Source organism: Enhydra lutris, unplaced genomic scaffold, assembly GCF_002288905.1.
Source record: "Enhydra lutris kenyoni isolate GAN:26980312 unplaced genomic scaffold, ASM228890v2 scaffoldscaffold2, whole genome shotgun sequence".
Classification (NCBI taxonomy): domain Eukaryota; kingdom Metazoa; phylum Chordata; class Mammalia; order Carnivora; family Mustelidae; genus Enhydra; species Enhydra lutris.
Window position 1 is genome coordinate 42,055,481 of NW_019154086.1, and position 18,273 is coordinate 42,073,753.

At 33.1% G+C, this 18,273-nt stretch overlaps 1 protein-coding gene across 1 annotated transcript; it reads left to right on the top strand.

Annotated features, from left to right (window-relative positions):
• The first annotated feature begins 497 nt into the window (after positions 1-497).
• On the top strand, positions 498-16,942 carry LOC111147213 (phospholipid scramblase 1-like). The gene is given in 7 exon segments (XM_022503113.1): positions 498-590; positions 4,917-4,959; positions 7,717-7,919; positions 9,835-9,862; positions 9,865-9,995; positions 13,612-13,773; positions 16,913-16,942. Coding segments are annotated over 7 exon segments (690 nt in total).
• The last annotated feature ends 1,331 nt before the right edge of the window (positions 16,943-18,273 follow it).

Genomic DNA, 18,273 nt, shown 5'->3' on the forward strand with positions numbered 1-18,273 from the left:
TAATATCTAATATCTAACAAATATCTAATTTGTTAGAATCATGACACTAGACATAGGTATTTCCCCAAACCTCAGTATAAAAATTTTTATCTGATCTCTATCCAGAGCAAAATGTTATGTCTACCATAACATTGTTCTCAACACTGGAGGGAAAGAGTCCATCTAGTCATTGTCAAAAGATTCTGAACCTAAAGACAAGAATATTTCAATAGGTCAAGGGCCACTGTGTATCACAGTGTATAACCCAGTTTATGATACTGGTATTAGCTGGGGTTTCTTTATTCCTGAGGTTCCTCTTTGGTTTTAGTTGAGAGGCAGTCTCCATAAATAAAATTGTTAATATTTCAGTTGAAAATAATAAAATAAAGAAAAATAAACCTGAAATTGAAGTTGATTCCTGTCTCTAATCAGGTTGTTTCTTTCATGTTAGATTTTATAGATACAAAGAGAGATCTCTTCAATCTGTCACACTCTTGAATATTTATATAATCTTGGTTATGGCTTTTTGTAATCTTCCACCCATGATGCAATGTATGCAAGCACCAGGGACAATAACCAACTGTCCACTTGGACTGGAATATTTGACTCAGGTATAGTAATGTGTTTCTTAACTTACTTGAGCAGTAATAATGTGAATATGAACATATTCATGTGAATATATATAATATGAATATAAATAATATGAATTTGATCATCTCAAAGTATAATTTGTGTTATAGGAAAAATATCAACTGTAGATTAAAATACTATACATTCATTGACATTAAGATTTTTACATTTAATTTTAACTTTTGATGGAGATTTTAAATTTACATTGTAAATAATACAACATTGTGATTTACAAATGTATTTCCTGTATTTCCATTTAAAAATAAATAGGAAATTGGATTTTGCAGAATCTAAGTAAAAACTGGCTTTAGGAATCTTCAGTTCATCTAACTGCTTAGGTATTAGAAGCCTGGTATGCAAATGTGACATGTGCACACTAATACTAGGAGGATGTCTCCAGTTCTCCTGCAAACTTAATGGCACTGAATTACTATTTTGTTTATTCAATCAATTCTGATTTAATTTCCTATAATGCTGTTGATGAATAATTATCTTTGGCATTTTTACATGATTAACATTAGCCACATCTCATTTTTCAAATCTTTAAAACTAAGGAGGACGCCCCTTGGCGGATTAGTCTGTTAAGCATCTATCTGCCTTGAGTTCGGGTAGTGATCCCAGGGCCCTGGGATGGAACCCTCAGAGTCGGGCTCCTGCTCAGTGGGAAGTCTGCTTCTCCCTCTCCCTCTGCCCTCCCTCTGTTCATGACCTCTCTCTCTCACACTCTCTCTTTCTCAAAGAAATAAATAAAATATTTGAAAAAAAAACTAAGGAGAATATATGTTCCTTCTTTAAAAATTTATCTACATTTTCATTGCTTAATTATAAACTTATCACAAACAATGATATAAATCTAAGAAGATACAATTTTAAATGTGGATAAAAATTGCATTAAATTTTTTACTTCAAAATATAGTACAGATATTTCTCTCTGAATTAAAAATTATTTTTATTAATACGTCTTTAAAAAATTTTATGAACCAAATATTGAGTATATTAACAATAGAACAAAAATACACCTTGCAGACTATCTCATAATATTTTTTCACTTACTTTTTTCCATTTTTTAATTCCACTTAGTTAACAGTGTTGTATTAGTTTCAAGTGTACAATATTTGTGATTCAACTCTTCCATACATCACCCTGTGCTCATCAGAACAAGTGTACTCCTTAATCCCCATCATCTATACCACCTTCACTGCCTTTTCTTATGGTAAAAAAAAAAAAAAATGTTAAAACTTCACATTTAAATTAATAGGCAGCAAAATGCTTCTTTTTTTTTAAGTTCTTTTTTTTTTTTAAAGATTTTATTTATTTATTTGACAGAGAGAGATCACAAGTAGACAGAGAGGCAGGCAGAGAGAGAGAGAGAGAGAGAGAGAGAGAGAGGGAAACAGGCTCCTCGTTGAGCAGAGAGCCCGACGCGGGACTCAATCCCAGGACCCTGAGATCATGACCTGAGCGGAAGGCAGCGGCTCAACCCACTGAGCCACCCAGGCGCCCGGAAGTGCTTCTTCTTAAGGAAGCCTTAACTATGGCAGAAACTTTTTAATATTTTCTATCCTAATAAATAAAAAGCCATAATTCCATTCCTTAGTGTTTGGCAGGTACCAGTGAGTTGGGTATGTCTCCATGTATTTCACACTTATTAAGCTTACTTAGTGGGTGTATATTTCATGATTATTGCTCCCTTACATGCAAAGGAGGAGATCTAATCAATCCATCCCAATTTCTCTATGTCTGAAATCCCTTAGCTACCAGATCTTTTGGTTTAAAGAAATGCTGGAATGATTTCAAAACCTACTTAAGTGTTAGGTACGCAGGGACAGAGCAACAACTCATAAAGACACCATATAAGATCTGAGTGTTGCCCAAGCTATTTTTTAATTATTTTAAGATATAAGCCATGGTAATAGGTGAAAAGCAGTCAGAAGCTAAAGCTTTTAAACACTTTACAAGACCAAATCCCCTGATGGTGTAGCCAGTTTTATACATCCACCAGAGGGTCCTGCCTTCTTTGAAGTAACATTAACACTGCTCAGATGATTGCATTCTGACCCTCAGTTCGTGTTTTCTTTACAGTTTCACATCTCTATGCCACCCATCTTTTCAGATTTCTCATGCTCCAGAATTCAGATTGTTTGTTATCTTTTCTCTGTCCACACATATCTGTAGGCAGCCCTGAAAGCCCTTTGTTGATTCAGAGTGTTTACAGAGACATGTAGTTAAACTCTCCTAGTGAGGTATCACTCCCACACTCCCACAACCCTCCCAATATTCAGGAAGAAGCTAGAAAATGCAATAGTAAAAGATAGAAAGGAACTCTAAACTTTGAGGCTAATAGTCTCAACTTAGAAGATGACCTTGACTCTGTAATCATTGTATTCATTACACAAAATATTTAAACTCCTTATGCGCACGTAATACCTGCTTCTACATCCATTGTTTCAAGCTCATCTTTCTTTGGGGTAATCATGTTTGTCTTTGACAGCTACAAACTAAAAATGTACTTTTATCAATAAGGTTTCTCAAAAACATTTATAAAACTAGCTTTGAAAAAATCTAGATTGTTCCTTAGAGCAACATTTGGATTAGTCATTATATTTTCTCACTGTGATATTGGTCTGTGTAAATAACCAATGTAGTGATTCTTTTTTTTTTTTAAGATTTTATTTATTTATTTGACAGAGAGAGAGATCACAAGTAGGCAGAGAGGCAGGCAGAGAGAGAGGGGGAAGCAGGCTCCCCGCTGAGCAGAGAGCCCGATGCGGGGCTCGATCCCAGGACCCTGACATCATGACCTGAGCAGAAGGCAGAGGCTTACCCACTGAGCCACCCAGGTGCCCCCAATGTAGTGATTCTTTAGTTCCTTACTGCTTGGGTTTTTGTTTTTTGTTTTGGTTTGGTTTTGGTTTTGGTTTTTAGTATGGTTGACATATAATGTTATATGAATTTCAGTTGTATAACTTAGTGATTTGACAAAGTTATACTTTGTGCTATGTTTACCACAAGTGAAACTATCAAGTGAAACTGTCCTGTTAAATCCACCACTATTACTGTATCATTGACTATATTCCTTATGTGGTGCCTTTTATTCCTGTGATTTAGTCATTGTATAAGAAGCCGTACCTCCCACTCTCTTTCATCCATTTTTCCCAACTTCCCATATCCGAGTCCCATCAGGCAACCAATACAGTTCTCATATTTGTAGGTCTGACTCTGCTTTTCATTTGTTTATTCATTTGATAGGGTTTTTTAGATTCCACTTATGAGTCAAATCGTATGGTATTTATCTTGCTCAGTATGACTTATTTCACTTAGCATAATACCCTCTAGGTCCATCCATGTTGTCTCAAATGGCACAATTCCATCCTTTTTATGGGAGCATAATATTCCATTGCGTGTATATATACTGCATTTTTCTTATTCATTTGTCTATTGATGGACACTTAGGTTACTTCCATATCTTGGCTATTATAAATGATGCTGCAACAAACATAAGGTTGCATACATATTGTTGTTTTAATTTTAATCTCTGCAGTCCACCAAGTGGCAGGGGGTTGAAATCCCTCTTTTCTTTTTTGCATTTGTCTATTCATAGGATTGTCAGATAAAATACAAGACACACAGTTACATTTGAATTTCAGATAAATAAATTTTTTTTAGGTTAAGTACTTTCCATGCATTATTTGGCATATATTTACAGTAATAATTACTCAGTATTTAACTGAAATTCAATTATTTAACTGAGCATCCTGGGTTTTTTGTTTTTTGTTTTTTTTTTAATTCTTTGTTTTATTTTGTATTACTAAATCTGGCAAAGCGTTATCAATTTGGTCACAGAAAATCACTTACAACATGTAAATTCTTGTATACCTCACTATCTTTCACATGGAATAGAAGACCTTTTCCCCCTCATCCTTTACTTTTCAAAAGAGAGTATCAAGCAATTTTACCCCCTTGCATGATAGGTTTGGGTTTCTATTTAAGTCATCTTTATAATTATTTTTAACCTATAATTTTGCTCTGGGTAAATGTCTAACAGTACTTGTAAATTATTTAAAATTCAATAAAAACATTTTTAGAGCATACTATGTATGGATAGCTAAAAAAACACTTCACACTTAGACTAATATATAACATTTAACAGAAAAAATGAGAGATGTTGATAAGGGTCAATTACTTTAAATATCCTAAATATAGGTATTAATGTATATGTGTATATGGTAGGTGCTTTAAGTTTAGTTTAAAGTTTAGGTTTAGTTTAATTACTTCATACCATCTATCTTTATTTTCTACTCTATTAGATAAATCAGTTACTAGTGTGTCAACATTTTAATCTTCTGGAAGGTATGTGCCAAACACACTGATATATTCACTCTTGAATATGTAACTTCTTGTGCTGTAGTTCAGTCACTTCCTATAAATTAAAGTGCTTAATGTGTCTGGGGAAAAATAAATCTTGAAATATGAACAAATATATAGACATAGAATATATGGACTCATAGTTGATGATAAGATAAATGCAACAGTAGTTTTCTCATGGAAAAGGACAAACATATTGGCTCCAGATCACTACTGAAAATTCTAGTATGCACTGTTAGTCTTGCTCAACAGTAGGTCTATTTCCTGAAAGGGTTTTCCCATCCTAAATTCCTCAAATACAGGTATTTCAGAGAAGCAGTGATTCCATATCCTTCAGGAATTCTACTAGTAGAAGCAGAATCCAAGTAAGTTTCTACGCAGTCCAATGCCACTGCCAAGTCTGAGAAATTGTTCTTTAGAATGCAACTGTTTATCTTTATCTACTCAATTTAGTACAAGTATTTCTTTCACATATACAAAGCTATAATACACGTAAATAAAATGAAATCAGTGCCTAGTTAAAAATAATGGTTATCACTATTGTGACATTTTATATATACATTAGAGGATCGAAGACTAAAATAGACATTTATGGTTTGATTTAATTCATAAAAGCTTTTCAATTTAGGCATATTATAAATGAACATTTTCTTTGTTTTTTTTTCTGCTGCCCTACACTGAACAATTTATTTTTTGAATAACCATTTATTCCAGAATTCCCATTGAGAACCTATAATGAACAAGACATATGCTAGCTATTTTGAGAAAATCAAAGAAGAGTCAGACCTGGGCTTTCCCTGAAATATGGGTGAATATACTTAAATAAAATGTACAGTCTGAAGTCATAAAAGTTAAGAGAGAAGTAAAATAGCAAAAATATTGAGAAAAATCTAGCCATCCATGTTATAGGGATAACTAGTTATTCTCCAAGTATGGTTGCCAGACTGCCAGGTTGAACATCATCTGGGAACATTTTGGAAATCAAATTCCTAGGCTTCATCACAGACCCACTAAATCATAAAATCCAGAGATGGGGTTCAACTGTCTGTGCTTTATTGAGCCCTCCAGATGGTTCTGATGCAGGCTAAAAATTTGAGAACTACTGCTCTATGATACTTTCACATAACTTAATATTGAACATTTATTTAAAAGAATGAGACAGCTCTGTAGAATTGTCAGAAATATATGTGTTTATGTGTTTGTCTATGTTATATAAAATATATTTAGGCTTTGCATATGTTTGAGATATCTCAAGAAGGATACATATAAAATTGGAAGAGGAAATAGAATAGGCCCAGAGAAAGAATTATTTTTAATTTTATACCCTCTTTTGCATTTTTAAATTTGTGCCATTGCTTATGTAAATTCTAGTCATAAAAATTAATTAAAAAGGCAGAAAACATTTTTTTCATAAATATTGAATCATTATTTACTTTTGAATATTAAATAAAAATGGATATCTTTCAGGGCACCTGGGGGGGCTCAGCCAGTTGAGAGTCTGACTCTTAATTTCCATTCAGGTCATGATCTTGAGATAATGAGATAGAGCCCTGCATTGGGCTCCATGCTCAGTGGGGACTCTGCCTGGGATTATCTCTCTCCCTCTCCCTCCCCTTCCCACCTGAAAGCACACACTCTCTCTCAAATAAATAAATAAATCTTTTAAAAAGATGAATATCTTTCAAATATGTTTATATAATACAAAAACATAATTATGTTCATATGCTCAAAAATCACTTAAAAATGAGGAAATTCTTTAACTACCTGTGTTAAAGGTTAACATTAAAACAAAATGCTAAATGTATATTAGAATAACATATACTCATTAAACATACTCATTCAAGAACACCTGAAGTTTTAAAAAGTAGGAGAAAAATATCATCTATGCACCACTACTGATACATTTTCTCTGAAGGCTTTTAAAAAATATTCTTTTGATTAATTTTTAAAAATCACTTTTAATCATTGTCCATATAATTTTTTATATTTATTCACTTAAGGTGTTTTGTTGTTTTTGTTATCTTTATTTATCTTAAACCAAACAATTTAAATAGCAATACAATAATCCTCAAAGGGGATACTACATATTGCCACTTGTTGGATATTTACTTTGCTTCCATTTTACTTTTGCTTTTTTAAGTTGTGCAGTAATGAACATTTGGTGTAGAAAGAATTTTTTAAAAATGTAGGATTGTTTCATTTGCACGATCACAGAAGTAAATTATTAGGATAAAATATAATATTTCTCTTTGGTTGTAAAAGAGATGAATTTGATTATTATCTTATGTGGATAATATATATGAGTGCTTATTGTCTCCCTCAATTTAGCATCAATAAAATACTTTTCTACTATCCAGATTAGTGCTTGCTTCGGCAGCACATATTCTACTATCCATATTAAACACCTAATGTCGTTTTCATGTCCTAGAAGAAAAAGACAAAGAGAAGTAAAATTTAACATAACTCAAAACATTAATAATGAAATGGGTTAATTTCTCAGAAATTCAAAAATGATCCAAAAAAAAAGCTATGCACAGAATTTTAGCAGTAAATGTAACCAGAGAGTAGCAAGCATATCTATTTTATTTTTCTGTAAGGAGAAACTAAGATACCAGTGAAGATAAATGACTTAAAACCTAGTAGTTTATTATCAAATGTACATTCAATATATGAAGGTAATTTGATAGGCAATTTATATAAGTCTCACACCACTAATAAATCCCACATTGCTTCACTCTTTAGTTCTCAGTTGTTCTGAAACTAGTAAAAATTATGAAGTCATAAACAATCAAGGACAAAGAATTTATTTTGCAGAAGAGAGAAGTAATTGCTTCCTCCAATACCTCTGTGGATCTTCAGGATCTTTTACCATGACAATATATGATAAATTAGGCTGTGATGTCATTACTGTGCATAAAGCTTTAAGAAACTGCTACCTAAAAAAGGTCAGTAAATATTATTTCTATATGATTTAGAATGTATTTGAGTTCCTTCAGAAAAGCCTCAAAACTGAGCAGTCTGTTAAAACACTGGGTTTGGCTACGAAGAATTTTCTGGAATGAAGCATATTAAAGAGAAAATTATATATTTCTACCACATATCTGCAGAGTAAAAATAATATACAACACTGTAAATATTTTTCAGGCAGTCACCATCACAAGATGTTTAGATTTTTAGAAGTCTTCTATCCAAACTACTGTTTTTTATTTGCATTTCTTTGTATGTGCTTCTTAGGTATTGAATGGAGTGCAGCAAATCAGGGGCTGGGAAGTCCCATCCTATTTTCAGCTGTTTTTCTCAGACTGGTCCTTTTAGCTTTCACTGAGTGGGATCCCATTCTTTCCTTTCTTGTTAGTGATATCTGGATTCCTTGGATCTCAGGAATGTCTTGTTGTTGTCATTTTGTTTCACTACATCTACTTCTATTTTGAGATGTGGAGCTATAATTTTTTCCATCTACTTTTGATAGAGTTTGATAGTGGTTTGGTTTTGTTCAGCTATCATACTTGTTCTGTTCTTTTCAGAGAGGTTTGAGAAGATTCACAAACTACATCACCACTGCCACCTTCTTGACTTAGCATCTTCATTTATATTTGAAATGAATAATACTTATATATGGTGGAAGGAAGAAAGGAAAGAAGGAAGGAAGGGAAGAGGGAAGAAAAGAAGGGAAAAAGAAAGAGCGAGGAAAAAAAGAAAAATATTCTGGGGAAACAATACCTCTCAAACTCTTGTCTCTTACACCTCCTATATTCCTCTTATATTCCTCCTCAGAGGAAACCACTTTTATGAGTTTAAATATTCTCCCAGAATTATTCTATGAATATTTGTGTAGTGCATACATATGTATGGCATACATGTGTCTTTTTAACATAAGTGGCAGATATTTTTCTACAATTTGGGGGGCAGGCAGAGGAAGAAGAGAGAAAATCTTAAGCTGGGCATGGAGCCTGACTCTGGGCTTGATCTCACAATTCGGAGATCTTGTCCTGAGCTGAAACCAAGCCTCGAAACTAAACCAACTGAGCCACCCAGGCGCCCCACTACTTCTTCTTCTTCTTTTTTCCTTTTAAGATTTTATTTATTTGACAAGCACACAGAGAGAGAGAAAGCACAGGCAGGGGGAGTGGCAGAGAAAGAGGAGAAGAGGCTCCCCACTGAGCAGGGGCTCAGTGATGTGGGGCTCAATCCCCAGACCTCGGGATCATGACCTGAGCCAAAGACAGAAGCTTCACCTACTGAGCCACCCAGACACCCTCAGGTGCTCCACTTCTACAATTTTCTAACACATACACTATAACTTGAAGATTATATCAGTATGTATAAGGGCTTCTTCCATTCTTACAAATGGCTGGATAGTAACCATCATGTGTATGGTATACTATAATTTAACAATCAATCTCTGAGCTGGGCTTTGAATCACAATAAACGAAGTATTTCAGTGAAATCATATTTACATTTGCATAGAGGGACAAAAGTTCTTGGCATACTGGTAATAAAAAAAATTGGGGGTGTGACTATATTTTAAGTCATGTCTTATGGACATGGCAATTAAAAAGTGATCTTCATAACCACCTAAAAATTATCCCCCATTTGCAAATAGTGAATTTCAGAGAGTTTAGTATCCTGTCCACATTTCACGTAGTGAGCGACCTGTAGCATCAAGCCTCACCTCAAGGGTCTCAGTATCTAAATCCTGAGGATTTTTCGCTTCCACATCCATGCCCAAATATAGGACATGCCTTAAACACAGGAAGTTCTCGTCATCTATGTAAAATATGGTAAGAGGTAGCATAACTAATTTGTTGCTCACAAATCAAATCTCCTTTGATCAATACTACATTTCTCAATCTTTTGTAGCTACAAGTTGAGGCTCCTCCTGGTGAAAAATTGGATATGTATACCAATACTTTCACCCATTTTTGCCAATGTTTAAAATAAAAAATGAGAATAAGAAGGATATAATGAAAATAAGAGGGCCGTTTGTGGTTTCCAACTGTCTCCAGGATCTAAATTTTATGGTGAGTAGTTATGTTTTAAGATAATCATGTTCAAATTAGTTATTTGGTTATTTTGCAATACATTATTAAATTTAATTAAGATAATATAAAAACATGTTATCATGATGTTATAACTATTTGGCTATTTTTTAAATTGAATTTCTAATACATGGTTTCCTTGCATCATTAAGCCCTACATGTTTATGCAGCTTTTAAGACATCTTTTTAAGCTATATTTCAGGTATATAATTATCAAACAACAAATTTTATATTTAATACTTCAAGGAATATTGGAAGAGAAAAATAAACTTTATGGCAATGAACAATGACATAATTGGGCATTAATTATAAATAATATATTAATGTTAATTTTTGTAAAATTCTGAAACTGTTATGATACAATTTTGTTCAATTTTTTAAAAAATATTTTATTTACTTATTTGAGAGAAAGGGAAAGAGCACAAAGGGAGGAAGGGGCAGAAGGAGAGGGAGAAGCAGACTCCCCATGAGCAGGGAGCCTGATGGGGAAGCTCAATCCCAGGGTCCTGGGATCATGAGTTGAGCCAAGACAAATGCTTAACTGACTAAGTCACCTAGGTGCCCCCAATTTTCTTAGATTTTTATGTGTTTACTTATATATTTCTCAGATTATGGCCAACATTCAGATAATAATTTGGGAAGTTAACTACTAAAAATACTAAATACAGTTAATAAAATAAAAAACCCACTACACTTAGTTAAATCTGGATTCTTAAACAGCAGAAAATATTGTCTTGGTTTGATAAGACATTTGATTTGAAAAAAGTTCTGTTTCTCAGTCTTTTATTAAAGACAGGTTTTCTTGTTTTTTAAATATCTGAAATGATGTCTACCTGATTTTTTTCCTTCTCTAAAATTATGTTAATTCAGTTTAGTCAAACTGATTCTGATTGGCACCTGCATATGTGATTAAGCAAACATATTTAAGCAAATGAATTACAACAATAATATGGTTAGTTTGAAAAACTTGAATAAACTAAGCACACGGGACTCTAGTCTTTATTTGAAGTTGAAAACCAATGTAACAGAGTGGTCTATGCGTAAAACTCTAGAAGCCAAAGCTACCTTGGCTCATTATTAATGACATCAAAAAATAAAATGCTTTCAGTGCATTGTTTCATATCTCACATTATAATAAATTCTACTTTATTCAGGTATCTTCAGAACTTTCTCTGAGGAGCATGAAATACTTCCTCTTTCTTCTAAGTTTGAAGCAAGGTCATGTTATAGTGGGCATTCTTGGGTAAGCTCTAAGGATAAGAAGGGAGGGTCACAATTCTGTGAAAAATTCATCTTGGGCAGGAATGTGGACAATGCTTTCAACACTTTTGGTTATGAAGAAGAAGAAAGACATAAAGGAGTAGCTAGTTACAGGTAAACTATGGTAAAGGAAATAAGCCAATCATCTCAAGTCCAAAATTTAAGAAAGCACCAAAAAACTTAGTAATTAAGGTAAATGATACTTGAATGTAATCCTTTTAAATCAAAATTAATGCAAATCCTTTATGAACAAAATTTATAAACAAAAATTTAAGTTCAAACAGAAACTGACGAGGTGCCTGGGTGGCTCAGTGGGTTAAGCCTCTGCCTTCGGCTCAAGTCATGATGTCAGGGTCCTGGGATGGAGCACAGCATTGGGCTCTCTGCTCAGCAGGGAGCCTGCTTCCCCCTCTCTCTCTGCCTGACTCTCTGCCTACTTGTGATCTCTCTCTGTCAAATAAATAAATAAAATCTTTAAAAAAAAGAAAAAACAACAACAGAAACTGACTTACACTTATATGACTTGCCTCACTGTTTTACCCTACTCCTTTCCCTGGCTGAAGGGGGCACAGGTATGGAAGGTATTTTTATGAAAGATATGTCCTTAGCATGTTTAGATTTTAAAGAAAAGGAACCAAACGGGAGGGAAAGTGTGGAGAAACAGCAGAAGTTAAATATTTGATGAATCCTCTCTCTTGCTTGGTATAGGACCTAGCACACATGTAGGAAAGCCTCATATGGGCACCGAAATAGTCCATTCATCATAACAGGAAAGAAGTAGGGAGTGTTGACAAAATACAATACCACACAGGTCCACTTATATTTATATTTTTGTCAATAAATATGTATATACTAATATAAATGTATTTTCTCTTATGACTTAACATTTTCTTTTCTCTCACTTTATTATAAAAATATACTATATGGTACATATAACATACAAAATACAGTGTTAATTGACTGTTTATGTTATTAGATATGATAAATTTCTAGGGTTAGCTTCTGGAAGTTTAGTAAGTTCCTGTCCAGTAGCTTCTATTTTCTCTGCAATGTAAAATATAAGATATTTTCCTGTGGATGAGGGGGAATGGTATTGTCAGGTATGAAAACACGGAGGAAATTTTGACAAAGTTACATCAAACTCTTCCATGTTTTTCTTTACCCAAATTCCTTAACATTACTTACAAGGCTATGTATGATCCATCTCTGCAAACCTCTCTTTTCGCACTCATTTTCAGCCACTAGCTCCCACCCTCCATTCCCAACTCAGGGCCTTTTCCAGGACCTGTTGCTGACTCTAGGATGCTGTCACTCTGCCTACTCCTGTGTTCACTAATTCCTACTGATCCTCTACATCTCATTAAATGGTGCTTTGCCTAAGAGACTTCCTCTAAAATCACCTCTCCTAATTTTTTTAGTCTGCCTGTTATCTCCCTACTGTATTCCATTACATCACCCTACATTTTCCCTCATGGCATTCATTACCGGACAGGCAGTAGGATTATCATATATTTACTGTCTTCTACTTACATGAGTGTCCCTTATGTTGAGAAATAAATATAGTTGGTATGAGAAGTGATGCTCTAGGGAATTTAGATGAGTAGAGAGAAAATTAAAATCTCTTAAGAGTTAACTGTATAAAAGAGCTGAAAAGCTAGTGGTTTTCATTTGTAAAGTTGATTTTCAGATCAAATTTAAGGAAATTACATTTATTAAGCATATATATTAATATAATTTATATATGCTATCATATATAAAATACGATATAAATCATATATAGTTGGCCTTTGAACACCACAGGTTTGAACTGCATAGGTCCATTTGCATGCAGATTTTTTCCAATAAATATATGTGCAGCACCATAAAGATTTTTTCTTATGATTTTCTTAATAACATTTTCTTTTCTTTAGCTTGCTTTATTATAAAAATACAGCATATAATATATATAACATATAAGATATCTATTAACAGACTTTATGTTATCAGTAAGACATTCTGGTCAACAGTAGGCTATTAGTTAAGTTTTGGAGGAATCAACAGCTATACACAGGTTTTTAACTGTACAGGGGTGTCAGCACTCCTAACCCCTGTGTTATTCAGGGGTGAGCTATATAATCAGTTGTATACAATCAATTTGAAAATCTCCTTTTAGGTAGATATTGTCTATAGTGTTTTTCCAAGCTATTATGTGTCTATATTGCACATTCTATTTATTACAGGATACAATCAGCATGATTATAACTTATATGGGTCGTATTTAATTACTAAAATTGATATAGGAATACCTGTTTTTTTATTTTAGAGATTTTATCTAAGATTGTATATTTTTTTCTTTCAGTTATTGTCTCTGGATGAAGAAGTAGTTATTGGTAAGATTTCAAAAGGATGGGCTGGATTTATTAGGGAATTATCTACCAGTGCTATTAAATTTGGAATCCAGTTTCCATTTGATCTTGATGTTAAGATAAAAGCACTGATGCCTGGATCAAGTTTCCTCATTGTGAGTCTATTTTTATTCTATTTAGCTTAAAGGGGAATTTTCTGAGATTACCACTGCACCTTTGCTAATAATTTTCCTAGAATCATCTAGATCAACTGCAAATTGTCCTTTTTGGGTCTAGTTCTAAGCCCCCAAAATCATATCATGGATTCAGTGTTCACATTGCAAAGGATGTAAAAACTAGAGTGTCCTATAAATGTGACCACTGAAGTTGAAATCCTTTGAGTTGATGAAAAACAGGACTAAATTGCTGAAAACTAGAACAAAATGGCTTGTTCATTGTAACTTAGTTATTTCCTACAATTTAAAATTTTATAAGTATCTTTTTGTACATTTCATTTAAAAAGTAATCATTCTTAATTTGGAAACTATAGATATAACTTGCAAGTTAAAAAAATGGGAAAATTAGATTTTTAAACTATCCATAGGCTCTTAATAGGAAATTAATCTAAAATAATGACAAAAAATGAGAAGTAAGAAAAGATGGCTTAAAGTATAATGGAAAAATACTAACCACAAGAGCTAGTAAAACTAAGTTAATACCAAAAAAATTTTGATTTTAAGTCAAAAAACTTAGTAGGGAGAAAATAAGTAAATAACAATAAAAGTTCTATTCAAAAGAAAATAATAATTCTTAAATTTCATGCACTTAAGATCAACCTCAAAATATAGAGAAAAATGTTATATAGTTAGAGAATGGTAAATTCATTATCATAGTGGGAAATGTATGCATCCCTTTCAATTTTTACTCGGTGTAAGAGACAGAAACTTCAGTAAAATTATCCAAAATTTGAACAAAAAAATTAACAAGGTTGATTTAATGGATGCATGTAGAACTTTGCAATAAACAAGTAGATAATATAAGTTGTTCTCAAACAAATGTTTTTAAAATAATTATTTTCATTATGGATCCAAGAAACAAGTCTCAACAAATTTCAGGAATTGGTATCACTTGGACCTTGGTGTCAGAGCAAATAACATTAAATTAGAAATTGATAAAGAAACATATTTTATCCTCAAAAAGTTGAAAATAGAGCTACCCTACCACCCAGCAATTGCACTACTGAGTATTTACCCTAAAGATACAAATGTAGTGATCCGAAGGGGCACGTGCACCTGAATGTTTATAGCAGCAATGTCCACAATAGCCAAACTATGGAAAGAAACTAGATGTCCATCAACAGATGAATGGATAAAGATGTGGTATATACATACAATGGAATACTATGCAGACATCAAAAGAATGAAATATTGCCACTTGCAATGACATGGATGGAACTAGAAGGTATTATGCTTAGCGAAGTAAGTCAATCAGAGAAAGAAAATTATGATCTCCCTGATATGAGGATGTTGAGAGGAAATGTGAGGGACTTGGGGGTAGGAAAAGAATAAATGAAACGAGATGGGATCAGGAGGGAGACAAACCATAAGAGACTCTTAATCTCACAAAACAAACTGAGGGTTGCCGGGGGGGGGGGGGGGGGGGGGGGGAAAGGGTGATGGGGCTGTGGACATTGGGGTAGGTATGTGCTATGAAGTGTCTAAACCTGGCGTTTCACAGACCTATACCCCTGGGGCTAATAATACATTATATGTTAATAAATAATAAATTATATTAAAAAAGAAAGATATTTTAAAATATTTTATATATATACAAATAAAATATTTTTTGTACAAATATACAAAATAAAATATTTTGTATATATAATTCAGGGATTAAAAAGTAATATATAATAAAATTTAAAATATGTCAAATTATGTAATAACTAAAATATGATATAAAAACTTTTGGAATGCAAGTAAAGTTAAGCAGCAATGTGTAACTATAAATACTTATGAAGAAAAGAAGAAGAGTAGAAAATTAATGAGCTAAGTATTCATCTCTAAAAAGTGAAAGAACAGAACAAACCCAAAGGAACTATAAGGAAGGAGATATTGAATTACTGACCAAAGATAAATGAACAAACAGCACCCATGGAAAAGAATTTTTAAAGTAAGTAAATCACAAAGTAACAGACTACTAAATTAGAATTTCTTAAACTTCTGTACCCTAAAACAAATTATAATATTAAATATTCAATAGAAAACAACAAAGTAAGGAAATATATACTCCAGGTATGACAAAGAATAATATCCTTATATTAGTATAAATTTTATTTAAATGAGAAGAAAAATATTAAATTCCCAACCAAAATGAAAAATGAATATAAAAAAATTCATACAACCATAAAAGAGGAAATACAAATAACCCATAACCATAAAAAATATTTTCAAAAACGTATGAATGGAAGCAAAAAGAAAGAAAAATGAAATATCCCTTTTCTTTCTCCAATGACAAACTCTCAATGTTCATGAAAGTTTAGTAAATCAGACAGTCATGAGTTACAGGTACAATTTTTAGGGACCAAACTGAAGATATCCGTTAAAGTTTTTAATGTGTATATTATTTCATATACATTAATTTCTTCTGAAAAACTAATACAGAGGCAGACAAATAATTATGCATGCTCTAATAAATAGCAATGTATACTCTAGGTAGCAAACATCACTCTAATAAATTCAAAAAAGCTAAAACAACCTAAAATTTAAAGTATGAGATTTATTAAACACATTAGGAGCTAGCTCTAAAACAGAGCATTAAAGATTCAAACTAAATGTTCAGTAAATGAACTTTAATTGCATGAGTACTCAGGACATATTATGCAGTGAAAATAATAGGATATAAGCACATTTTAATACCAATTCTGTATGTCTGGAAAGAATTTGAATCAAAATATTAACAGTAGATTGTATGGGGATTGAAAATATAACTTTTTCTCTTCCTTATCCTTATAATTTTTTATATTGAGTATATATGATGAAAAATATATAAATAAAATGAAGTAGAATTAGTCGCTGTTCTCTAAGGGCCTTTATATTCAACTTTATTATTTTGGTGTGTTTGGGAGTAGTCATTCATTCTTATTCCCTTAGAAGTTGGGAGTTCCTCATAGGTCTGATCCTCAGAATTCTGCTTTAATATGTTTTATAATCATGTTATTATAACACAGGATCCTAAAATCACTCTCATGCCTCATATCTGCACCTGTTTTTACTATTAAACCAACCTAATTACATTTATTTTTCATTTTCATTCTAGGATTACATGTACTTTGAACTCTGGTCATAAATTTTGCAAGCTTTCAGCAAAATTAAACAACTTTCACTGAGAATATTCAAATAAAGTTTTATTTCACTAAAATTATTTGTATAATTTTTTCTGCATAATAAACCACAACAAAATTTAGGAACTTAAAGTGGTATCTTATTTACCCTAGGATTCTGCTGTACAGTTCCCCAGGTCAAGACCTGGCTCACACTCTTGCATGTGCAGTCAGTCAACAGATTGGCTGGGGACTGCATCATCCCAGATGGCCTCATTCATATGCTTAGCTGTTGTCAGAGGCAATAGGAGAAACAAGTACAAAGAAAAATACGTATATTTTTCTTTGTCTAGGAGGCTAGCCAAAGCTTCTACACATACTATGTTACAAAAGCATCAAGAAAACAAACTTAAACGTTCAAGCTCATTTCAAGCCTATGCTTCAGTTATACTTACTAACATCCCATTAGCCAAAGCAAGTCACATAGCCAAGTCCAAATTCAAGGAATAGAAAAATAGACTCAACTTCCTTATGGGAGTCACTGCAAAATACTATAGTCTTTTTTTTTATTCCACCCCCCTACAATTGAATGTTGTATAATGTCACAATTAATTGACCATTAATAATAATGGTAATAATTAGGGGTCAGAAGCTGGTAAAATTGATCTAGAAGAGACCATGCAGGCATTCTGACACAGGTGAAATTGTTTGAGGAACAAAGTTTAGCTCTACTTTTATAGATGATGTGATGCTCTTCTAGCACCGTGAGGACTAGGAGCTCTGACAGCACCTACACCCAATGAGTGTCCTTGGTATGAACATCAACATTCCTATAACAGGTTATGGCATAGCTGAAGTTTCCTCAGATGATTTTTTTTTAAGATTTTTTATTTATTTATTTGACAGACAGAGATCACAAGTAGGCAGAGAGGCAGGCAGAGAGAGAGGAGGAAGCAGGCTCCCTGCCGAGCAAAGAGCCCTATGCGGGGCTCGATCCCAGGTCCCTGGGATCATGACCTGAGCCGAAGGCAGAGGCTTTAACCCACTGAGCCACCCAGGTGCCCCTCCTCAGATGATTTTAGAGATAGAAATGGAAGCAAGAGCACAAGAATCAGAGAACAGCATACACTGGGGGAACTAACAGGGAAAGACTGTTTCTGAAAACACATGGAGTATTGTCTGGCATGACTCGATAACATTACAAGGAGTGGCTGGGAAAATAGGGACATTCTGCTAATACCTGGTAGGAAGCTACTGAGCCAGCAGGTATTTGAGTTAAGTATTATTGTTATTGTTATTGATACTTTAAAGAGTATTTGATTTCTATCAGTTATTGAAAATAACAGCTATGTGAACT